Source organism: Alligator mississippiensis, chromosome 4, assembly GCF_030867095.1.
Source record: "Alligator mississippiensis isolate rAllMis1 chromosome 4, rAllMis1, whole genome shotgun sequence".
Lineage (NCBI taxonomy): Eukaryota > Metazoa > Chordata > Crocodylia > Alligatoridae > Alligator > Alligator mississippiensis.
In genome coordinates this window covers 222,884,375-222,909,820 of record NC_081827.1, presented here as the reverse complement: position 1 = coordinate 222,909,820, position 25,446 = coordinate 222,884,375, and the positions used below count along the sequence as shown (strand labels likewise).

General features: G+C 40.0%; 1 protein-coding gene across 1 annotated transcript; it reads right to left on the bottom strand.

Moving 5' to 3' along the window:
• Positions 1–660: 660 nt before the first annotated feature.
• Positions 661–25,188, bottom strand: CYTIP (cytohesin 1 interacting protein). The gene is made up of 8 exons (XM_006262795.4): positions 24,970–25,188; positions 20,446–20,492; positions 20,021–20,075; positions 17,208–17,310; positions 15,589–15,682; positions 14,939–15,008; positions 5,340–5,406; positions 661–4,582 (listed from the first exon to the last, which is right to left on the bottom strand). Exons 1-8 carry the CDS (start codon positions 25,135–25,137, stop codon positions 4,110–4,112), a joined length of 1,077 nt encoding a protein of 358 aa, XP_006262857.1. The 5' UTR covers positions 25,138–25,188; the 3' UTR covers positions 661–4,109.
• Positions 25,189–25,446: the final 258 nt, after the last annotated feature.

Below are 25,446 nucleotides of genomic sequence, written 5' to 3'. Positions count from 1 at the left end.
GTCAAACCGGTTTATGGAATTTCTGTCCTAGTCCCTTAGTATCCCAGGATGCTTTGCAGCCCTTGGTTGGGTTGTGCTGTCTGCTCCAGAGAGCAGGGCTGGCCCTGCCCCTCTGCTCCCTAGCCAGGGCACTATCACTGCTCCAGCTGGCTGAGAAGGGGTTGGGGGTGGGAAACCCAAGTCCAGACCACAGCTAGGTCCTACCTGCCAGGGATGAAGAAGCTTCCACCAGACTTTTTCCCCAACTCACCACTGGAACAGAGGAATGGGGGTGGCCAGACTAGGGGGCCAGGCAGGCAGGATGAAGCCGAGGGGGAGAGATGGCTTTAAACCAACACCCCTCACCAAGGTGCCAGCCCGGGGCCAGTGTCTGGCCATGCCCCTGCCTCCTCCACTTCAGTGGAGAGCAGGAAAAAGCCTGGCAGGGGCAACTGTGCCCCTGCCAGGCTGTGCCAGCTGGCAGGGGCAGCTGGCTTGGGCTGGGGTCTAGACATATCCCTTCCCTCTCCCCCCTGGCTTCATCGGGGAGCAAGGGAAAAACCTGGCAGGGGCTGCTTCTTCCCTTCTCCTCCAGGGACATCCTGAGGCATATTAAGCAGACCTACCAAGACCTGGCCATTCCCCCCCCTCCCCACCCTCTGCTCATGCAGGGAACGGGAAAAGCCTAGAGAGCTTCTCCCAGCTTCCCTCCAGCCATCCAGTCATTGCCAAAGGGAAGGGAAGGTTTGCTCGAGTGCCCCCCAGCTTCTAGCCTGAGCCACTGCAGGCATGTGGCTGCATTTCCAGAATGTCTGTTAACTTGCTTTTCGATTCAATCTACGCAGTTTAGACTAACCTGCAAAAGCTGAATTGATTCAGCCTCAGGCTTTTTGACTGTCTGTACTTAGCATAAAAGTCATTTGAAATGTTGGTTTGTAGCTCCTGTTACCTACCAAAAATATATGATTAAATCTCCTTGGAAGTTTTGCATTTGAAATTGTATCAGCTGGAAGAATATTAGGCAAAAATAGTCTGTATTTTTTTACTTGTTTATATGTCTGTTGTTGAAGAAGTTATTTGTTTGACTTTGAGGTTTTTAAAGATGTTAATTTTAAATAAGACTGTCTTAAGTATATATCACCTCTTAGAATTCTTTCTTGTCAATTAAAAGCAAGTGCCTCACATAGAGACAATTCTTGCAGCTAATTAGAACTTTGTCTGTCTATGCTCTGTTTTGAAAAGGTTTGCCACAGTTTCTATGACTTGACTTGTGCTTGCTATAAACCATGACTTATTTGTGCACTTATCAGGCAATATAAAATTGTATCTTTCCTTCTCACTTAGAGCTTCACTTATTAAATAATTTCAGATAGTCTTTGGTAAACTCTCCTTTCTAGCTTCACAATCTGTACTATAGAAATCTTTCATCTGAAAGGAACCAAGGCAATAATTGAACTTTTGTTTCAATAATGGTCTACTAAATACTCTAAAAGGAGGTCCATAAAATCTTTGTTACTGCAGGCTTGTTTATGAGTTTTGTAACCCAAGCAGGTGTGCTTCAGTGACATTTTTTTTAGGAGTTTTCTAAGATGGGACTGGAACTTGCATTTCATTCAGAAACAAAATAGATCCTGTTAGAAAGTGCAAAACATCCTCTGAGAATGGTGTAGGAGGGAGTTTGTTATTTCTGTGACCTTGAAGAGGCAGAATTTATTGAAGTACGCATTTAAGTCAACGTTGCCGGATCGATATTTTTTCAAGTCTGCTGAAATTCTGATAAGCTTCTTTGACTGCAATAATCTCAACAGGAGACAGTAGAGATGCATAACCTTTAAATTACCTGGTAGTGAGCTTGATATATGCACAGGAAAATATGTTTTCAATAAACCTGATTAGAATTGCAGAAACAAGTGATGGGACTTAGAGACATGTCACTGTAGAGCAGGGATAAGGGGCCTAGCCTGAGCTGTCATAGCAGGCCTTGAAGCAAAGAATGTACAACAGCCAAAAGACTATACCATTAATTTTCAAAGTCCCTGTACTGCCCTTTTATTTTTCCTTTTCCCCTCTATTTTCAAGTATTTATCCCTAGAAGATGTCTTCATTGTCTTTTCATTCCAAACTACTTAAATCTATTCCCAACCCTCTGTTGTCAAATTAATTCTTTGTACACATCCATCTAGCATGTTTTCGTGTTCTCCATTTCAACTGTGTTCCTTTCATTGCTGCTGCTAATGCAAGGCCAATATTAACAACAAGGTTATCATCAGGCCGATGCTGGCTACAAAAGAAAGCCACTTCCTCTCTATTTCTATACTACACCTGCAGCTTTATAGCAGTTTAAACAACATACTTCAGCATACTTTTCATCATCAGAAACACCCAAGATTTTCACATCCTTATGAGAAGTACTTGTTTTAAGTCCAAAGACTCTAGTTCGTTTGTATGTCCAAGTTCCTTCTTGTTATTTATTTTACCCAACAATGCTTTATGTTTTTCTCTACCAGCAGACACTTTAAAAAAATAAAATCAATATTTTGGCTTAAGTTCCTTTATATTTAATAGCCCTGTTTATCCCTGTTATGCAGAGGCATAAAATATGTAATATTTCAATACATCAATCCTGGCCATTGTAACCAGGCTTGTATAAAAGCAAACGATGGACTTAATGAACTGGTACAGTGAAAAGGCTTTGGGGCTGTTATGAGAGAGATTATATAGGTGATGTCTATATTATATAAGTGACCTTTATATTTCAAATTCCCTGAGATAGTAAAGTCTTACCATGACATATCGTGTTAGCTATCTGCAGTGATTTTAACTAGTAGGATCAGATCTGAGAAATGTGTGGCACAGGTTATACTATGGGTCATTATACCTATTGCATGAAAAGATCAAGGTGGGGGCGGGGTGTAGTACTCACAGCAGAATGAAACTACTGTCCTTTAGGTGAAAGTTTGATCAGAGAATCCTGATCTCTAATTTAGTGACTGGAAAGGCAGTTGCATTAAAATAAAAATCCAAGTGTATGTTAGTTTGAACCATGGCATGGGCAAAATAGAAAGTTAACTAATTTAGTATCATAGGAAATTAGGGCTAGAAGGAACCTCACATCTACAGCCTCACACTACAGGCAGAATCATCCTTAACTAAACCATCCGAGCCAAGTGTTTGTTTAACCTGCTCCTGAAAACTTCCAAGGATAGACATTTCATGATTTTTCTAGTTAGCCTGTTCCAGTGCTTGACCATCTTCATAGTTAGAAAAGTCTGCCTAATTTTCAATCTAAGTTTCCCCTCATGTAGTTTGAGGCTGCTGCTCTTCATCCTGTCCACTCCTGCCACAGAAAAAAAGCCCATCTCCATCCTCTCTATAATCACTCCTTGAGTCTTTGAACCAAACCCCCCTCAGTCTTCTCTTCTCCAGGATAACAACCCTGGTTCTTTCAACCTTTCCTTATGAGTCTTGCTTACCAACCCCCTAATCATTTCTTTTGCTCTCCATTGGATTCTTTTCAAACTGGTGCACATGGTTCTTGAAGTGTGTGGCCCAAAACTGGATGTAGTAGGGCAGGTACTGTGCAATTTACTGAGCAACTTACAAGTATATCCTTCAGTTTTACAAGTACTGTACTTCACAGCTTTGTTCTTGTACTCGTTTATATATTCTGGTCTCATCCTGCTCACAATGAGGATTTTGTCAAAAATTTTATGAGGGTTGGGCCCTATAATAAAGACACATGAAGAATAACTCTTGATTTGATAACAGGAAATAAATAGTTTGCATACAATAGAAAAGGTGGGTATCACAAAGTTTGCTGAGAAAGCTCTACAAATGTTTTCATATATCAAAGTTAGTCACTGGAAACCTGTTCCATTATAACTAAACTAGGCCCCACGTTGTGCTGTGTTCTGGAATAATGAAAAGTACTCTAGAATTTTAAATAATGTCAGTCCTGTCCTGAAATCCTATTTGGGAAAACAATGCAGTATCTTTGTTAGAAATGTTCCTTTCCATCTTTCATATGAGACTCTACAGTCCGTGTCCTAGATACCATATTGCTTTACTGCTGCATTTCCTGTCTATACATACTAGCACAGTCCTGTACACAGACGAAGTTACATAAAATGTCAGACACGATTTTCTTCCTCCTCCACTGCTCGGTGAAGGCCAGGAATAAATTTTAAAATATGCTTTCGGATACTTCCTTTCCTGCTTTTCCGTGGGAGTGTGCCAAAAATATTTGGGAAGCTCCCTCCCTCCCACTGAGGTGACATTGAACCATTGCTGGCAACACTGATGCTTCTGTTCCTTCTCAGCGAAGATCTCCCCACAACAGTGTCATTGTCCCTTTGGAAGAAGCAATCATCATCTATGCTTGACTGTCGGCTCAGAGTCTCATTAGCAGAATCCTCAGAAATACAGGTCTGGTAGAAGCCATCCTCACTGTCCACTGTCATTGAACTCAATCTGCTTTTCGAGCTGCTTTCACTGGAGAAGCGGGGCTTCATTGGGAACGTAGGTCTGGGTGCAGTGCAGCTCCCAAATAAATTAAATTCTTCTGTTTCCATGGGATCAAACAAAGTGTTGTCATTCACCTCTCCTAGAAAATAGGTATTAAAGAAGAAACATTATACAAGGAGAATTTCAAAAAAGCTAGAGAATGGAAATCGTGTGTAATCAAAGACAATCTACAACCCAGCAGTCTGATCTTCCTGAACTGTCATTGGAGAGATATAAACCTGGTAATTCACACCTGCATGTTTGATGGACATCTCATCAATTTCATTTAATCTTCTCTAGACTTTCTCAGCCTTCCTCTTTTCTCCCTTGATGTCATGGCATGGTCTTTATTCCAACCAGGAAATGAGGAAGAGTGCTATAAGCATTTATTATGTCAGATTAGAATATTGGTCTATCTAATCCAGTGTCCTGTCTCAGGCAGTGACTAATAACAAATGTTTTAGTGGAAGATGTATTTACCAATTATGAAAGGTTGTAGAACTCTAGTTTCCTCCTAGATACAGAATGCAGATTGTTCTCTAAGTTCATGGGGAGGTAACACTGCAAAGTAGGAGGGTCTGAGAAAATTATGTAATCAACACCAACTTCTGTTTAGTAGAATATATACAAATCACCCTTCTTCCTGTGCCAATCAATAAGTCAGGCATTCACATTTTTATTCCCTGATACAGGGTTCCCAGATGCTTGGCCACCACACTCACTAACAGGATAAAAAGCAGCAAATGAGACCGACAGTCAAATAAAGTCTTACTTTTGACTGAGCATTTCAAATTTCTTCAGAAGCTGTGACAGTCATAAAACATAGTGTGGTTTCCTAACAGGAAGTTAAGACTTACCATGCAGTAGGCGTTGTTCCTGTAACTGCAGAGACCGGAACTCCACCAGTTTTTCCCGCAAGGTTTGCTGTGGAGGGTAAATAGGGCTTTTTATCATTCACAAACTTTCTTTGAATGTAAAGTTTTTCAGAGAAAATGGTGTACTCAAAAAAATTTGTACTTAACTCTGGAAAGCAGGTACTGTCAATGATATCTATGCCCTTTTTGCTGATAGTATTAACAGAACCTTCAAAGAAGTCAGCAAATTTATCCCAGAAATACATTATTCTGTTAATTTCCATCAGTGTTTCTGTATGAATTTTGCTTGTGCACCTAACATATGTTAATATGAGTATGAGGGGGGGCTCCAGTATCCACTGATATGATGACAGGAAGCCAGACTCACTTCTAACAAAAAGAGAATTCTAAATTTTAAAGGCATGATACCATATTGTACCATACCACAGTACCATAATTACTAATGAGCATCATCAGTATTTGAATATTACATAATAAAAGCATCAGAACCAAAAGCTATAATTTTTCTGGTTAGTACACAGTTAGTTTAGTATCTAGTGGGCGTGTCTACATGAGATGCTTACTGCACAGTAGCCATATAATACTGTGCAGTAGCATGTCACACAGTGGAGAGTGCTAATATGCTACTGCACAGTATTATTAGGTTACTGCATAGCAGCATCATTTAAAAGATGTTCGCTGATGCTACTGCATGGTGACTCTGGTTTACTGCACATTTATTTAGTACTTGTTTATACAAATACTAAATAAATGCGCAGTAACCACTTCACAGTAGCATCTTGTGCAGATGTACCCAGTGCAATTTATTTACCAAAAGGGAGAAGAAGAGACCGTTTCTCCAGGTATTTCCTATCAGGATTTCCAGAATTCTCAATACTGGCTTCTTTCATTAAAGCTGCCAGTCATGCCCTTCTGATATCTATGTCATGGTCTTTGGATTTTGAAAAGAGCTTATAGTCACCAAAAAAGACATAAGCACTTTTGAAAATATGGCCCATTGTTAGAAGTCTCAGACAGAGCTCATCTCTTTTGGAAATCTGTCTCCCATTGTAAATCCTGAGCATTTGTAAATGACCTTACACATGCTTCTGGTCCTTACTTTGATATGAACAACGTGCTGATGTCATGGTCAGCAACAGGACATGCTGTTCTGTCCCCTGTCTATAAATGTATATACCATACTTATGTTGCTCAATATTTTTAATCACTTCCTCTCTGCTGTGTGTCTATTTAGGCACAGCATAGGTGTACAATTACATGTATTGCTTTGAAAAGAAACTTGATAATTGTTTGCTTTAAGGCAATTTCCACATGTCAATCCACAATGATATATAAAGTTTCCCTGATTTGAGGTTGCAAATATTCAATGGTACATACAAATGCTAGTTTTTGCTAGCACCACAGGCATAGTGTGCATGCATTTTTTTTAAATGAACCTTATTCAATGTAAAATGAATATCTTGTGTTTGTAGGCTGCTTCCTACGCTCTTAAGCACTATTAATTTGTTTTGTTATAAACACTCTGTACAAGCTGAGGTTTAGAAAAGACATAAACAGATTTACATCAACAAGGTAGGAAATATATACCTGATATTAAAGAGAAAATAGATTTCCATGTTGAAAATAAAATAGATTTAATTAAACAAAATGTTTCTTAGTCTTTAAAAGACTGTTTTGGTATACACAAAAACTACATTAAAACACTGTCAAGGTTCCAAAGTAAAGTACTAAAGAGGTTAGAAAATGCCCAAGTCAAAGTCGCATGGACAGTCTTAATTCATTCTGTTGACATCTCTAGCAGAGATTGGAACTGAATCCACCAGTCCCGTATTTCAGTTGTCAGTAGCAGTATTTTTGGTTTGTCCTACAATGAAAGTGTTTTGGTTTTAGCATTGAAAGAAAAACTGTAAACAAAAAATGGTTTTTTTAAGGAACTGCCTTTTACATTTCAAAAATATCCCAATGGAATAGTTCAGACTTCCAAAATTTCTAGAAAAATATTGTCTGTGGATTTGACCCGCATTTACAAATTTTGCCATGTAGAAGATTGTGAGGCTGAAGCCTGCTCAGCATGGATTGAATACTGAGGGATAGTGAACACCACACCTGTAACAAGCTTCATGGAATAACTGCAAGTGGTGATTTTCACAGGCTTGGAATTGCTGGTATGTCAAATCTGAATGGATTTCCATGGGAGTAGAAAAAGCATCTTTTTGTGGTTATTCATAATAGCCCATAATTTCCTTATTCTCATCAGAATCAAATCAAAGTATCTTCTAATTATTATTTAGCAACTACAAATTTGGAAGCACCTAGATTCTCAAATAAACGATGTGTGGAATGCATTTCCCCTGCTGTGAAGAAGCAGCCAGCTGGACCAGGGGTGGGCAAAATAGGGCCCACAGGTCCTATCCGGCCTGCCAATTGACTCTGTCTGGCCTATGGCTGGCCCCCCTGGTGCTCTCCGCCCTGCTAGCGGTACAGAGTGGGAGCAGCCAGGGCTGGGGCACAGCTCCCTGGCGCTGGACAGTGCAGGTGGGACCCCCCTGGGCCAGGCAGGGACATTGGCACCAACTTCTGCAAGGGTGGCACTGCTAAGCCCCCAAATTAATGACTGAGACAGGGCCGGGATGGGAATGGCCATATGCACCACCACTTGCTTTCTTTTTTTTTGCCATGGGAGAAGGGCAAGGGGGAGCAGGATGCACAGCTGTGGCCCAGCCCTGGGCAAGGTTGCAGGGAGTGGAAATGTAATGCAGTTCAGCCAGGCAGCAGGGGGTATGGCACTTGCTTATCTGTGCAAACTCTCCCAGCTCCCCCAAAGCCATAGTGAGTTGAACTGAGCTGAGCTAAGGGTGGGTCCTCAACAGTGGTGGCTGCTCCCCACATACCCACCCTAGGTGACACATTCCCTCACACACTGGGGTGGCCCTGGCTGCCCTGCTGCCGCCCCCCCCCCCCACACACCTCAGGCACACTGCTCCCCTTGACCCCCTCAGGCATTGTCCCTCCTGTGAGGTCTGGGAGAGGCAGTTTGAGCAAGCTCCAGAAGTAAACAAGCCACTTCACTTCACTCCCCGCTGCCCTTCTCCAGCCATGTCTCAGCCCAGCCTTAGGGCTCCCCCGCTCCACTCCTCCCACCCCAGCTCCTCCTGGCCCATCCCCATCCTCTCTTCCCGCCTCCCTGAGGCCTTCCTGAGCTATGCTCTGTGGCTAGGCTTCACTGCCCTTGGCCCCCTGCACCTCTGCTTCTCCCCTTCTTCTGTCCCTGTCCAGATCTTCTCCTCCTCCTCCTCCTCCTCTCTCCATCAGTTTGTTGGGCCTTTTTCCAACCCCTAGTCCTTTCATACTACATTTTACCCACTCCTTCTCTTTCCTTCCCTGTAGGAGATGAAGGATCTATTCATCTTATTAATTTACACTAATAATTTTAATTAGTATTTTTAATTAATTAATCCACCATTAATTTTGTGTGTGGGGCCCTCAACAACTCACCAAAACTCATTAAGTGGCCCTCCAGCCCAAATCATTGCCCACCCCTGGAGTAGACTGAAGAGTAGACGAGTCCTGCAATAATTTCCAACTGATAGAACTTAAAAAGGATTGCAATTTTTATAAGAGAGTCCCATATATTTCCAGATTTGAGTGATTCAGAAAAGATTCACAGAAGACCCTTGACCATGGCTATAACATCTGGAATGAGTCTTTGACAGCTGCATAGCTCTCCCTATCATCATAGGGACCACTAAACAATTGTTCAGGTAGTAATTTAGGCATCTTTAAACTGGCATATTTCACAGGTTGGCCAGCATCTTCATGAGTTATAGCCTAATATATCTTGAAAAGTGCTATAAGAAAAGGGCTTGAATGTTCCAAGAATATGGCAGTAGTAGGTGCCAAATGATTTACGAACTTGCCTGTACTGGTTCAAGAAATCAACGCAGTTTTGTTCTCTCATGAGGTTGACCTGTTGCTTTGTGAATGAAATATTATTTACCTTGTGACTAAACCAGATTTGCAGCAATTAATTGGGTCACAAAAATGTAATTTTTTGTGACAGAAATGTGAACTTGTCCTTATTATTTCAGCAATTTAGTTCTTGTAAACTTTACTCAGGCTCTTTCGTTATTTATGCTTCTTATAACAAATTATGTGGTTCTTAAATGTAAGGTGATTTTCAGGCTTGGGAAGGGAGTACGGTATTGTGGGTAGGGCTGGAAATTGGAAGACCTGGGTTCTGTTCTGAACACTGATCTCCAGTGGGACACTGGACAAGTCTCTTCACCGTTCTGAGTCTGTTTCTTCTTTCATACTTTATTGTTTTATTTAGACTATAAGATCTTTAGGGCAGGGACTATCTTCCACTCTCATCTGGAGTGCTAAGTGAAATACTACTACTACTATCATTGACCTGCTGCTGTGGTCTGATGCTGAATCTGGGAGAAAGCTCCTTCATATACAATATTGCTTCTGTGCAATGTATAATGTTCTGTCCTGTTTCATGACTTTAGGAAATGTAATAAGGTAGAAGGAGCAGGAGACTACATCTGTCCAGACTCTTTGCTGATCCTACATGGGGACACCATGTGACTATGACGTTCAGGTTACTTTGGTATTGGATTTGTAACAACAATTTGATTAAGACAGATAAGCAGGCAAGCAGCTGCTACCATCTAGTTAAGGAAGAGCTAGGAATAAGCTGAGTCTCAGACCCAAACCTTTCATTGCTGCAATTCATGAGAACACAGGAGTTGATCATTATGTTGGCAATCACTAATACTGCTACAGACTGTTAGTCATACAGGCTTGAATAAATTGCCCAATGATTGATCTTTTGCTTTGAAATAAAAGCTTTGGAATATATCCGGGCCAGATGAAAACATAATAAAGTTGTTGTGCTTCCTGGCATGTTGAAGGTCAGTTTGATTTTAGAAGAATTAGTTGGAGTGTGTTTACTTTCCATTATGGATTTAAAATACTCATCCTTCTGGCTTTTAGCAGCTGATCTCTGCTATCTGAAAAATGCATTTGTAAAATATGAAACTTGCAACTTTCCTTTTCCCCTCTAGATGCAAACTCTAGGCTCATTCCACATTTTCTGTTGTAGTTCAGAATTAATAAAAAGCTGTCTCTCTTGTTGATTTTAGTGCTTACTTCATTGCAGACATTATCACAGTGCCTTATCATGGTGCTATTAGAAGGTAGCAATTTGAACATACTGTTGAAATGACTCCATGAGCAGGGCATCACAAAGGAGTATGGGAAATCAACTGTAAGCACCCATTTTGGTGAGCTCAACATCTTCAAGCTGGATCATTATTAACAGAAATTTTGATCAACTTGTTGCACAATGCATCCATGCTACCCTACTTTCAAGAGGTACTTTATTTTTGATAACTTTAGTTAACTATAAGTGCAAAACCACTACCCCACAGAATTGTCAGTATACGACAAAATGTTAGTGTGGTTCTATTAGTAAAAACCTCATTCTCTATGTGAGATATCAACGCCCAAACTGACTTCTTCACTTGACATTTTACAGAAATATGTAATATGAAAGTGTGAAAACAAAGTATAATTAAATTACACATAGAATAAGCATATTCAGACTTCAAGAATTGTTCTGTTTTTGAGCTACATGTTCACAGATGTAGCAGGTTCTTTAGGCAAAAGAGACAGGACATGAAAGTACACTCTAACAAAGGAGCTACTAGTGCAGTGACAAACCATGAAGTCGTCTAGCTCGGGGTGGGCAACTATTTGGGCTGATGGACCACTTAATGCATTTTGGTGAGCTGTTGAGGGCCACATACATAAAATTAATGGTGGATTAATTAATTAAATATTTATTTAAATGGATTAATATAAATTAATAAAATTAATGGATCCTTCATGTCCTAAACTCTAGGACCTAGAGGGAAAAAAAAGAAGCAGAAAAGTCTGAAGTGCTCAGTGCCTTTTTTGCCTCAGTCTTCAAAAGCAAGGTCAGCTCCCAGACTACTGCACTGGGCAGCACAGTTTGGGGCGGAGGTGAACAGCCAACAGTGGTGAAAGAACAGGTTAGGGATTGTTTAGTAAAGCTGAACGTGTACAAGTCCATGGGGCTGGATGGGATGTACCCAAGGGTTCTGAGGCTGATGCAACTGCAGAGCTGCTGGTCATCATCTTTGAAAACTCATGGCAATCAAGAGATGTCCTGGATGATTGGAAAAGGACAAACATAGTGCCCATATTTAAGAAAGGGAAAAAGAAGGATCCAGGAAAATACAGATCAGTCAGCCTCACCTCAGTCCCTGGAAAAATCATGGACCAGATCCTCAAGGAATCCATTTCTAAGCATTTGGAGGAGAAGAAGGCGATTAGGAACAGTCGGCATGAATTCACCAAGGGCAGGTCATGCCTGAACAACTTGATTGCCTTCTATGACGAGATGACTGGCTCTGTGGATGTGGGGAGACCAGTGGATGTTATATACCTTGATTTTAGCAAGGGTTTTGATACAGTCTCCCACAACATTCTTGCATGCAAGCTAAGGAACAGGGGTGTGCAAAACGGGCCTTATTTGATTTGGATTCAGATTTGTCCCGAATTGGGGACAGTAATTCAATTTGTTAATTAGGATCACTGTCCCTGATTCGATTCAGCCAAATCCAAATCTGAAGAGTCAATGCTGATTCAGAGATTCAGCAATTTGAACACAGACACTGCTTTAAATGCTTTTTCTACATACCTTGAGGTAGCAGGCATGGCTTATGATCACTGCGATGCTGGGGCACATGAAGTGTCCCACAGGAGTGTGGGGGGTGCCATCCACATGCTTGGCAGTGAACCCAGAAGTGGACCTTCCAGTCCACTTCTGGTTCTGCTGGGGAGCATGCTGGAGGGCCCCACTGTGCCTCCCCGGCTCGGCAATTCGCCACAGGGGGACCCCGGGTGCTATTAACTTTCTAGACATTCTACCAGGACTTTAAAGAAATGGGGGAAACAGACATTCTCTGAGAAAATGATGGTTTGTCTTGCTTTTACAAAAAACCTGATGGTATGGCAATGGCTGCTGAATAAAAATGTAATAAGTAAATAAACTCTTCAAATCTCAAGAAACACGTGAGTTCAAGTTTTAGTGGACTTGGGGGTGGGGGTGGTTTGGATCATTAAGTCCATGACATAATAGCTGTAACTTAACTTTATGATTAAAATATGGGTCAGAAAGGAAGGACCCCCAAATTCTGGTCCTGTATGTATTTTTGATTAACTGTGTAATCAAGCCTCAGGTAAGCCTCTCCATATGTCATAGCTGGTACATTGCTTTCCTTTCATAGGAATTTCCTGTGAATTGAGATTACCATAATTATGGCAATTCCAGTAAGTCCATTCATCACTTTTTCTTCATTTATATCACTCTAATTTTTTCCTACTTCTAAAAGATTAACAAGCATTTTAGCTTAACTTTTCCAGAAGTAGTCAAATTTATACACATATCCCTATGGATCTCCCAGCATGTGTCTTCTTGTTAGACCAAAAGGAAGCACTGCTTTTATGTCCATACATCATTTAAGACCAACCATGTAAAAGTACTCCGCAAGGAACAACATAAAATATTACCAAACACTGATTTAAAGTTGGTACACACCCACGAAAAAAGAAAAGATGGTAATGCTTTCATTTAAGGAACAATGGCGTAGATGTTAGTTGGCAAACACTGTTACAGCTATTCAGAGCTCCCAAGTCTAACTCCTCAGAGTAAAGCTAACTCATATTGGGTTAACTTTAATGCACTTTTATAGTACCTGTAGATGTTCAGAATGCCTCACAATTATAAATTGATATAATTAATGTTAATTAATATGGTTTTGTAGTATGTAGGTCTTGTCAAACAAAATGTCAGCTTTTTTGACAGGACTACAGGTCTGGTAGATAAAGGTAAAGTTAAAAGGAGGGTCCCAAAATGATCCAGAGTCTAATTAAGATGATTTTTTTGTGATACAAGGCTGAAGGAATTCAGCTTATTGAAAAGATACAAAAGCTGACTTTACCTCTTGTACCTCTTTACCTATACTGGAAAAGACATATGATAGCAGGGGCTTTTCTAGCTTGCTTTTAAAGACAATGTGATCCAGTGGCTAGAAACTGAAGTTATACAACTTCAAATTTAAAAGATGTTGTTGTTTCCTTGCCATGAAGATAATTAAAGTTTGTAAGACCCTCCAGAAGATGGTTGACTCATCAACATTGGAGTTTTTTTAAAAAGGTGTCTTTAAACTTGACTTTGGGAAAAATTGTATAGCCTGAATTTGGGGGAATGGACTAGCTAGACATGTTGGTCCCTTCTGCCCTTGAAATCTAAAGTCTGTCAGTCTCCTTTTACATTCCCTTTCTTTCATGCATATCTGGAAAGAATATGCCCTGTATTAAGACAATGATTACAATCAAATATCATGCTTCTACAGCATTTCAGCTGGATGTCTTCTGAATTCAGGAAGGTTTCTTTTTCCTCAGAGCACAACTACGTATGTATCTGGTTTTGCTTTTCTTCTCCCACTCTCTGAGATTGTTCAGGGCTGGAGATGTTACATTGGATGGGATTTGTTTTTGTATAGTAACAACAGTTGCCACAAAAAGGGTGAAGAGTACCTCTACTACCCAGCCTAGCCTACAGTCTGGTGGCTATGGCACACTCCTTGGAGGTGAAAGACTTGCATTTGAATCCCCTCAGGTTGAGGAAAGCTTAAAATGCAGGAATCAATCCTACTTCTTAAGCACATTTTAGGCTATTATGTAAAAGTTAAGCACTACTACACGATGCCTTTATTTTAAAGATAAAACAGTTATTCCTGCTCAGCTCTGTAAGCACTTCCCCTCAGGAGAGGATCTGGGTCTCAAATGGATGGAGACACCTTCCTGTGACCATAACTCAAGCACCTAAACTCCAGACAAGGAATGAGAATCCTGACATTTCTGTGTTCAGTATGTGGGTGTTTAGGCTCACCTTTCTAAGACACCTAAGTCTTTTCATCCATTGAATAGGGAGCCCTAGCAGCCTAAATCTGAGTTCTGGATTCCACTTTGGGGTCCAGGCACCCAAAAGTTAAGGGACATAGCACCCAAGTCATTTGTTGAATCTGACCCAAGGTTACACAGCACAGTGTAAGTAATCTAAACAGTGTCAGAGCATATTCTCAAGTCCCACTCTAGTGTCTTCTGTCACCACTGTAATATCTTTCCTCTCAAACAGTATTTGTGGTTATTCAGCAACATGTGGGCTAGCCTGATTCAGCAAGCACTCCTTGAGTCTTTGTACTGGGTATGAAAAATATCTAAGTGCACATGAAATTAAGCAGTTGATAACATGTAAGGGCCCAAAGTAATTTAAGAATCACCCTAGGGCAGAGTTTCCACAAAGACTGCCACTACAACTAGCTCCACGGGTACAGCATCTTAGTAAGGGAATACAAAGAATTATGCATTTTCATTGCCTGTTCCCTCCCAGTCTGAAGTAAACAGGTTGCTTCATTCTTTAGGAATGTCAGTCTGACATCTTTTACAAACAATATCGTTATATGTACACATATTCATGTAATTACCTTCAATGATTGAAGCTTGGTGTCAAGTTCCATTCTCCTAAAAATCATAGCTCTATTAACAGTCTCTAATCTGTAAAGAACAAATGTTTTCAACAGTAAAATGTACAAAGGCCATTTAAGCATCTATGGTTATTTTATAATGTTTATTTAATATTTATATTGCCTGCTAGGCTCCATTATTCTAGATGCAACTACAGATTCACAGGAAGACATAGTTGGTACATGAAAGATTTTATAATCTAAGAAGACAAGAGGCATTGGAGAAAAGATTGGAGAGAGGGATCCATAAGATATTTGTTTGCTCTCTCAATTTAGCTGTCATCAGAACCAATGTGATCTTTAGACTGAGGAAGTCTTATAACAGTCTGGGAATGTTACATACATCTCCCAATGTATCATCATTCTAGAAATAGCTTCAGCAAACAGTATTGTGCTGATCCAGCATAAAAACCTGCCTGCCTCATGCTCAATAATGCTTGCAAGAACAATTTTAATTTGGTTAGCTGCCTTCTGCCTTCTACAAGAAATAGTACTTTTTTCTTAGCAAATGAAGTAGGAAAGAAAGCATAGGGTAACAAGAAAATATTTCCTTTTGGACTCATAGTATTATAGGGAATTACACAAAAAAATATCTGAAGATCACAGTCTACCTTAAATAATTGCCTGAAGATTTTATCAAGTCCACTATTTGCTTGTGATTATAACCTTCAGTGTTCACTCCATTGATATTGGCAAGAATATCACCTGGTAAATTTAAAGAAAAGTAAAATGAACATCTAAAATCCACATCGCTCTGTCAACTTTCACTAAAAAATAATAAATAGTCTAAATCAGGGATGTCAACCTTCATTGGCTCCCCTGGGCTGGATCCAGACCCCAGAGTTCATTGACTAAGGACAGACATTACACATAAAAGTGATCAGAAACTGGTTTACACCTGTAATAGAACATAAATTCAGTGCACATAAACCAGTTTCAAAATGGCTAAAACTAGTTTAAAATAAACCTGGTTGAATGTAATATCAGACTTAACTGATCTGGATCAAACCAGCTTATGCAAGGTCTGTCCTAAACCCCTTTCTGGTCTAAGTTAAACCAGAGTCCCACAGCATGCCAGATGCTTTGCAACCCTGGGCTCTGTGGGCCTATGCTCTCTGCTCCACAGAACAGGGCTGGCCCTGCCCTTCTGCCCCCTACCCAGAGCTCTGGGAGAAACTGCAAGTACAGCAGGGTCTACCTGGCTTCCCCCTTGCCCCTCCCCCCCCACTCACTGCTGAAGCAGGGATCCCCACCTCCCTCCTTCCCACCTCCTACAGCATGGACCCCAGCCCCATGTACCCTAGGTATGTGGTATGCTAGCTAATGCTGAGAGGTGTGTGTGTGTGTCCAATTTCATTGGGACAGGCAGATGGAACAGTGTCTGCTTAGGGCTTTTTGGAGCTAATCAACAGGTCAGCCTGTAATGTTACTTCCTTGGGAAGAGTTAAGAGCTTAAACTAATGAGAGAGGCTTTTGTTTTGTTGATGGGCTGATAAATGCTGTGGCTCCCTTGCCTGCCTGTCAGGTTTGCAGACAGTATGAAGAAGCAAGGAGAGCAAGATTGAAAAGCTCAGTACTGTCAACAGATGCATGCATGGCACACACCCCCCTTTGCCTCAGAGTGCTAGCCATGGGCTGGAGTTTGGCAACCCTCCCACCCCTTGAGCAGCGAGTACCGAAAAGCCTGGGACTGTGCAGGCAGAGCGGGGGTTTAAACCCCTCCCTAATCAGAGGTCCTACTAGGGCCCAGCCATCCTCCCCTCTCCCCCGTCCCCCAGCTCAGCACTGTCAAAGGGAAGGGAGAGCTGTTCTAGTGTCCCCCAGCTTCTAGCCTGAGCCACTGCAGGCATGTGCCTGCATTTCTTCAGTCCAGAGGGAATGTCTGTACAGTTGCAAACTGATTCAATCTAGACAGGTTAGACTAACCTGCAAAGTTTGAATCAATTCAGACTCAGGCTTTTTAAATATCTATCCCTAGCCCTTATGTCATCCTCTGCTGCCAATAAATGACTCCAGTGGGGCTCTGTATCCAGGAATCTGGTGGTAGGCCCCGCTCTGGCTTGCCCCAGGCCTATATTCCTAGTCCTACATACCACATGAAACAGCTCCACTGGCTGCATCCAGCCTGCAAGCCATATCTTTGACACTCCACTTAAATACACAAAAAATATAGGGGGGAAAGGCAAGTCAAGTAAAAACTATAGGATAATATGTTTTGTTTTGTTTTTACCAGTTTGTAGGCCAGAGAGATGGGCAGGGCTTTTCTCTTGTATTCTGCAGACATAAGTACATGTCTCCGGGGAGTAATCATTCTGGCTGGGTAATCTACAAGTCTAGAAAGATGAACATGAGAGTAGAACCATTAGTAAAGCCTCAAAATGAATTTTAAAAGTAAGTTATTGCTGTGCAGCCTAATCAGTGGAAAGTTTAATTCATGGTATTTCAGCATTTTACTTACGTAAAAGTAAGCATATATTTTTACAAATATATGTTTATATCATCATGATTGAGAAATTCAGGAGGCTTGCAGCACAAGTAATAGACAATTTTCTACTTTGGAGACAAAGGAGCAAATACAGAAAAAAAGTGACTCATATGTCCTTATTTTAAATGTGCATATCTATAGAATGTCCTTCTAAAGCAAGATGGCTATCCAGGAACAAAATTCACTAAAACCAAAAACAGCTTTTTGTGATTTCTTGGGAGCATAGACAAAAAAATAGCCTACTCTAACCCACCAGCTTTATGGTCATTCATAGTAACTCTCATGAATCCCTTAAGATAACAGTAATTGAATTTCATGTCGTCTTATTCACATTTGCCTAAATTTATATAGTAAAAACGAAATAACAACACTAAATAATGCAATCCTTTGTTTACTGATTTTTATATCAAACATATATTGCTTTTTCTTAGCCAAGGCTTCAAATTTGATGCTAACACTGAATGTACATTAAAAACTAAAAATATGACAAAAATAACTTTTTTAATCAGCTGCCCCATCAATTTATATATAAGCATAGTAATAGACTCAATCATCTTCACTTCTGACAGCTCTCTATTTCTGACCTGAATACTTACATATTTATTAGCCACTGAGCTAAAACAAAAAAAGTTATGCTTTTCCTTATACACTAATTTGGCTGAAAATAGTATTCCCTTTTTGTGCATAAATATGGGAAACTACTTCGAAGATACTCTTTTATGCATTGTAAATAGGGAAATAGCTACTTATTTCCTAAAATAGGCTTTAATATTGTGCCTTAAGACACCTAATACTTTTCTTGAGAATATATATACATGTATTGTATATAATCTTTTAAACATATAGATCTTATTTATCTCTCATTATCAGCATTAATAATATATTTCAATGCTATGGCCATGCTACCTATTGTAATTATGCAAAATGTTAAATGAACTATTGGAATATACATACATAGAGAATTAATTTGTGTATATATAGATTACAGGCCTCTTTCTGTACTATTTGTATTAGGCAACTACTCCTGGAAAATGTATCTATTTGGTTTTTCTAATGATCAAGGTCAAAATGTTATTGAAATCGGTTTATGACAAAGTGTGAATGGTTGCTGAAAGCACCACTGTTTCTGAAAGAAGCATAACTAAGATTGTTATTTCCTAAATACATGTCACCTGCTATGGTCTGACCCTATAAACTTAGATTTCAGTGGGACTACTAATGTGAGGATTACTTCTGTGAGTAACTGTCACAGAAGCAAGCACTATGCTTATTATTACCCATAATTAGTTTTTATTTTTATTTGATGGGTATTAGATATTGTGGGAGCAGAGGAGGGGGTAGAGAGTTTATTTTTTTATATTTTACTTAAAAATGAGTGTTGAACTTAGAAAAGTTATGAGTGAAGTACCTATAAACCTTAACTTGTCCATACATTTATTTCCAAAAATGTATCCATTTTAAAAGTATAGAACCATATGTTGAGGAGAAAGTATTTTATGGCTTTTATATTTTTGCATGTTATTCTCCTGTAGTCAGACATTTGTTATCCCCTGAGGGTGGCACAAGGCTCTGTGGTTCTACCTCAGAAAACAGGAGGAATTCCTTTTGGAATTATGTTTGCATTGCCTCTCCTGAACCTAGAACTGCTACAGAAAAATATGCTTCGCCTACCCACTCCCACCGAGTATCAACCCAATCTTGGAAATGAGGTGAGACAACCACCTTGGAGTGGCCTAAGTACATGCAAAGAAACACATTGGAGACAATGCCTAAGAGCAGCTTTAGGTCATGCATCCATGGCTGCTCTAAGTTGGCCACACTGCTTAATTGCTCAGATTTGATGCACATTGGGTTGGAGTGAATGTCTTCCATCTGCATTCCCAGGTGTGGCACGCAGAGTGTGTAGACATGGCTTTAATGATATGTATTAAGGCTAGAAGAGTTATCCCAGAGTTGCCAGGCACAAGTTTGTCTAGAATCTTTCCCTAGCTTTCATAAAAAAGTCAACATCCCTGTTAGACACTGTATTTACCCATTTTGTACTGAATCTATATGCAGTCTACAACTGGATTTGACTTTAACTTTCAGGTGTGGACAGCCCCTTACACCAAGACAAGTGGCTTGCCTAAAGTAGTTAAAGGCAGTGACAAAGATGGAAATTGAAATCAGGAAGCCTCTTACTTTGAATCTTCTGTTCTAATCATCTCCAAATATTCCTTTCTACTGGAAGCAAGAAGTACAATGTGGATTCAGTTATTTGTTCTCTAGCTATGACAACCATAACAAGCCACAAAGGTTATAGGTATTTGACTTCACAATTCTGTTTGTCCCAAAATAAAGGCAGGCCCAACCACAAACTTTGAATCTAGATTTGGATTCAAGTGTCATGGGAGGTTATCAAATGAAAATTTTTGGTCTGTGTCCTTTTCTAGTCACAAACAGTTTCAAGTACGTCAAAACCCTATGTCATTATAGGAAGCACTTCAGTTTCGTTATGAGCACAAGCTGGTCACACTCGGTCACATAACTAAACTATCTTCACAGCATTAAAGTCTCACCTGAATTTCAAACCCAAATGTTTCATTATCTTCTTTGATGATAGCAAGGAGTTGTCTGTAAGAAAAAGACATACATTTGCACATGAAAGTCACACCACCTTTTTCAGTTTCATGTATTACTAAGTAATATACAATGCTCCTATTGACCAGCAGCCATAGGTTAGTCCTATGAATAGTGCACTTAGTTATTTCTATGTTGTCTCCCTTTCTAAATTCAGACCACATATAAATTGTACCTGATCTGGTGTTTAACAGCTGTGGTACCAAACAATCCCCATTCTCTGTCCAGTTTTGATACTAAGACCAACATCAATATTATCAATACTATCACTAGTAGTGATGAAAGACTATAATAGATGTATTAGCACTGCTGACAATATAAATAAAGAAAAAGTAATGATAGTAGGAAAAAAACATCTCTTTACCTTTGAGGCCCTGAAGAGTCTAAGGAACTTGATCTTCTTAAAGCAAACTGGAAACAGAAATGGAAGTTTGTAATTCCTAGTAGGTTCACACATTCATCTTTTCATATATAACAAATACAGTTAATGATCTAGTAGACCAGTGAGGGGCAACCTTTTCAGTAGGAATACCACAAATTAAGACCTTTGCCTTTCCTGAGTACCACTCCGATCCCTTTGCTCTGCACCTCTTCTGCATTCTGCTCCCATCCCAACCTGTTGCACTGAGTAAGCGTACTCCAAAATCAATCTGTAGAGCCACTACTGCTCACTTTTGAGTCCCCGGGAGAGAACAGTTTGCACTGTTACAAGTTAGGTTTTACTATGTATTAACTACCATAGGAAATGTAGACTTAAGAAACTGGCAACATATCTAAACAGCTGTGAAACTCTTTATATATAAGTGAGACTACAGTGAGGTTTCTGATAGGGGTGTACAAAATGGGCCATATTCAATTTGAATTCGGATTTGGCCTGAATCGGGGACAGTGATTCGATTCATTGATTTGGATCACTGTTCTGACTAGATTCGGCCAAATCTGAAGATTTGATGCTGACTCAGAGAATTAGCGATTTGGCCATAGACACAGATTTAAATGTTTTTTCTACATACCTCAAGGTACCAGGTGTGGCTCATGAATGCTGAGATGGTAGGGCAGATGGAGCGTCCCACAGGAGCATGGGGGGGGGCCTCCCGCATGCTCAGAAGCAAACCCAGAACTGAACCAAAAGTACTTCTGGTCCACTTCCAGGTCTGCTGCCAAGCGCACAGGGGCAGCCCCCCTACACTCCCCCGACTTGGCAATCAGCTGTGGGGGGACTCCAGGTGCCCCCCCAGACTCAGGAGGCACCAGTCGCCGAGCCGGGGGGGCATGAGGGGGCCCCCCTACATGCTCCGCAGCAGACCCAGAAGTGGACCGGAAATGCTTCTAGTCTGCTGTCTGGTACCTTGAGGTATATAGAAAAAACATTTAAAGCTGTGTCTGTCTGAATCGTTGAATCTTTCTGAATCTCTCCAAACTGATTCAGAGGGTTCCAATTCGATTTGGAGAGATTAAAGGGTCTCCTGATTCAATTCAGATTTGGAGATTCAGTCACCAAATTGGGTCGAATCTCCTCCGACTCAACTCAGCAACTGAAGCTTCGCACAGCCCTAGTTTCTGATACTATAGCATGACAATATTTTGGTCATTGAGGGCTTTATGACATCGGTTGTATGCCATTACAAAATCTGTGTTAGTTCTCCTTTAAGAAATTGCAGTAATGTGGTGTGGTGGTGATTCAAGTTTTATTTTAAAAACCGTCCAATATCTGCCCTTGTATAAGGCATGATTGTGCTGCCAATAGGATAAAAAAGAAAGCTTTGAATAGCTCTTCTTACTACCACCCAGTATAAGAATGATGCAATTCACTATACGTTTCTATGCTGGGATGATCACTACAACTTAACACCTTTGTGATCACTTAGAGCTCAGGAACAGCTACCCTGAAAGAGGAAAGCCCTGGGAAAGTGTACAACATAGCAAGATGATGGCCAGGATGATAGCTGCCAAAGCATTTTAGGATTGTAAACACAAAGGAAAATGCTGTTTAAGGTGATGAAACATTGTAACAAGAAGTCATTGGATGAAAATATGAAGAAGAAAAAGTAAATATCAAAAGAATGATTTGGACAGTAAAACTGTTTAGGTTATAGAATTCATTCCCCCACAGTGAAATGCTGACACTTAAGACATTGCTTAATGTCTTGAGACATTGGAACTGAAAACTGCAATAGGTAGCAATTCATAAAGAGAAATCCTATGCTGGTATGGTGGTGGGGACAAGCAGCTCTATAGAGCTTTGCAATTTGTTTGATTCTATAATCTTAGTTTGCACAGATCTCAAGAAAGCTGAGTAGTAGTAGTTCTGCAGAACCTCAAGTAGCAACAGCCTTTCATGTTCTTTGATACTGCTGCTATTATAACAGTACAGTATGCTATGGAAATTGCAGAACCTAATCAAAGTGTGAGATGTGCTAGTTTGAGCACCCATGCTCTTCATTTAGGCACAGCGTATGCCTATGTATAGCCAGCATCCACGAACCCCAGCCATGCCATCTTATTTATAGGAGGTTGCAAGCAAATCTCAAAGAAATCATTTGAGTGGTGTTAGGAAATATACTTGTTTACAAATCACTCTATTTTTCCATATACTTGGGAGCCTTTTAAAATGCCTTACAAAGGAGTAGGGTGAACAGCAAATACTTGCATGTATACTAACATTATTCCATTGTGCTAACAGTGGGCTTTAACAACGGTAATACCTTACATTTTTAGCATACCATATCTCAGAAAAATCTCAAAACTGTTTATTAACAATATTTGTGGCACACGCAAACAAAATTAGCTCTGTTTTACAAGTGGGAAAGCTTAGGCACAAACAAATTAGGTTGCCCAAGGTTACACAGGAAGTACATAATTGAACCAGCAGCAGAACTGAAACCCTTTTAACTTTCAGACATCTGCTTTTATTCTCCCTTTGTGCTGGTCTTTATCCATAGATAGCCCAAACATATCTGAAGCATCACCTTACCACAGAGCCCTCCCCATCTCCGCTAATACTAATGAGAATTATATGCTACATCAAAAAAAGAGATCACCAAGGCAGGATCCAAAGATCCTTCACATCTTTAAGTGAACTCTGCTCCCCTCAAGTCACACTTCATCGGTTTAAATGGGAGGATTAGGGTTAATCCAAGACTCAAAACATGAGAAGCATTGTGTCCACACACTGGTATTTGTGGGACTGTTACTAAAGTGTAGAAAAAACTGGATTCCTAATGCTAATTCCAGCATTTCTGTAAGAAGATCTACAAAGCATTGAGTGTAATTAGATTGACTTAACCCTGTGCAGGAGTGCCTGTGTGGCACTACCTGACCTTAACTGGAATAACGATGGTGTCTTCATGCAAGGTAGTTTCCAACAGCATACCCAAACATTCATGAAACCAATAGACTGGACCTTGATGTTGCATACAAACATAAACATCCTTAAGAAATCACAAAAGATTATAAAAAAAGCTAATATCATACTGAAGCTGCTGCTTCTTGAAAATGTAAATATCAAATAAGGAACCATTGTCCTATATCACTAACAGGCTTGTGGACTTCAAGTCCTTATAATTAGCCATGAGACACAGACTTCTTCAAAATGTGTCCCTGTAAAAGAACCAACTCATTAACATGTATTTATCCGGGGTGGGGGAGGTTAGATGCACGTAATAATAAGCAGCAGGTCAGTTAACAGAAGTCCATATGTACGTAACTCTAAGCTAAACGACTTCTGCAAAGTACCCATCAGTTGTGCAAGTTTGTTGTGAAGGGTAGTTCCCATGCCTGATGTACATGTTGAAATTTATTTTTCACACACATGGCTGTGTCATAGCCACTATCATAAATGTTCTCTCTCAATCAGGACTGATTGCCATACAGAGACAAAAGAAATTGTTTCTTTATCACAAACAGTACTAGCTGAACAAAAATCAGTAAGAACATTCCATGGAAACATTAATCTATCCAGTTCTGGCCTTGCTTTATCTTTTCTCAGGTTGTACAAAAAAGAAGAATTAAGAGCACATCTATTGATGCACAAAGTGAAGGCTTAAGTGCCCAGTCAATACATAACAATTCTTTGTTGATAATTTGCATTTATAATACATTTCAAATACTTTGAATTTTGATTGATTTACACCAGATCACTAGATAATATCCTGTAAGTGCTCATTTGTCAATTCACAGGAACAGTAAAAATGGAAACAGGATTTTGTTAGCAGCCAATTGCAAAAGACAGAAATCTGTCATGTTGTTAACATAATAGGGGGAAAACAAGAAAAACAAATAATTTTGTATTGAGAAATATCCAACCCAGAAACACTTTCATCACTTTTACAACAGAGATCGACCCAGGTGGGCACATCTACATATTGCTGGTATCAGTCATATCTGAAAGCAAGCCTATGGGGAAACAAAAAGCCTGAACATGGCATACATTGAAGTAAAATAAATTAAACTTAAAGGACATGAGAAATCCCATAAGCCCTGAAATCAACAGCTTCTTTTGATTCTCAGCATACCTGTAAACTGAGAACAAAAAAAAAAAAAACCACAGCCACTACTCTGGTTTCAAAAGCTCTTTATATGTTTCAAGGTGCTTTAGAGTTTGAATTCATCCTGTGTACGCTTACTGCAGGAAATTGGCTAGATTTAGATTTTTTTGAAAGAATTAATTACTATTCAAAACAAAGCAGGCCAAATTTATCCTTGCTGTAATTCCACTGACTGTGAAAATCAACCTATAGTTGAATCTGGCAAGCTACATTCCACAACAAACCTTTTAAATTACTTGCTAATAACCTTGCCGATTACATTTACAATTGCAAATACAGAAAAACAATTAGCTGTACTCTCAAAAGGAAACTTCCTGCAATAGTAAAAGCAAAAAACTTACCTGCCTGCGTCCTCTGGGTAAGGTCCCCACTGCATTTGCCAGGTTCTGAAATTGCTTATTATCCATCTGCGGGCTGCACATAGTTTCCAAGTAAGGAGTATAAGGACTAACGCAGAAGCCTGCAAAATTGGCATTACGGTTTTGCTGAATGAGCCTTCTAAAGGACATGATGGGTGCTGATCATTTGAGTAGCACTGTCAAATAACATGGTATGACTGAAGAAACTAAAACTGTAGCCTCCTCTACCAGCAGTCAAAAAGTATCAGAATGGAAAGAGGGCCACGTGACTTGTGGTTTAGGTGCATGTACAGAAATCTCTTCTTGCAGTTCACCAGTGTTACTCAATGTTTTTAAGCTTGTGGAAGAGCTAAGAGTTGGGTTTTGCAATTAGAGAAATCTGCTTATTTTTCCACTCCTGGAAGCAAATGGATCTCTCATCAGGCAGATTTTATATTCTGTAATGGTTCTGTAAGTCAG

Coding starts and splice junctions, on each gene's coding strand:
- CYTIP (XM_006262795.4), bottom strand. CDS start 25,137: ATGTCCTTTAGAAGGCTCATTCAGCAAAACCGTAATGCCAATTTTGCA. Junction 15,009..15,588: donor TCTTCAGGCAATTATTTAAG/GTAGACTGTGAT, acceptor TGTTCTTTACAG/ATTAGAGACTGTTAATAGAG. Junction 5,407..14,938: donor CCAAGCTTCAATCATTGAAG/GTAATTACATGA, acceptor TACCCTCCACAG/CAAACCTTGCGGGAAAAACT.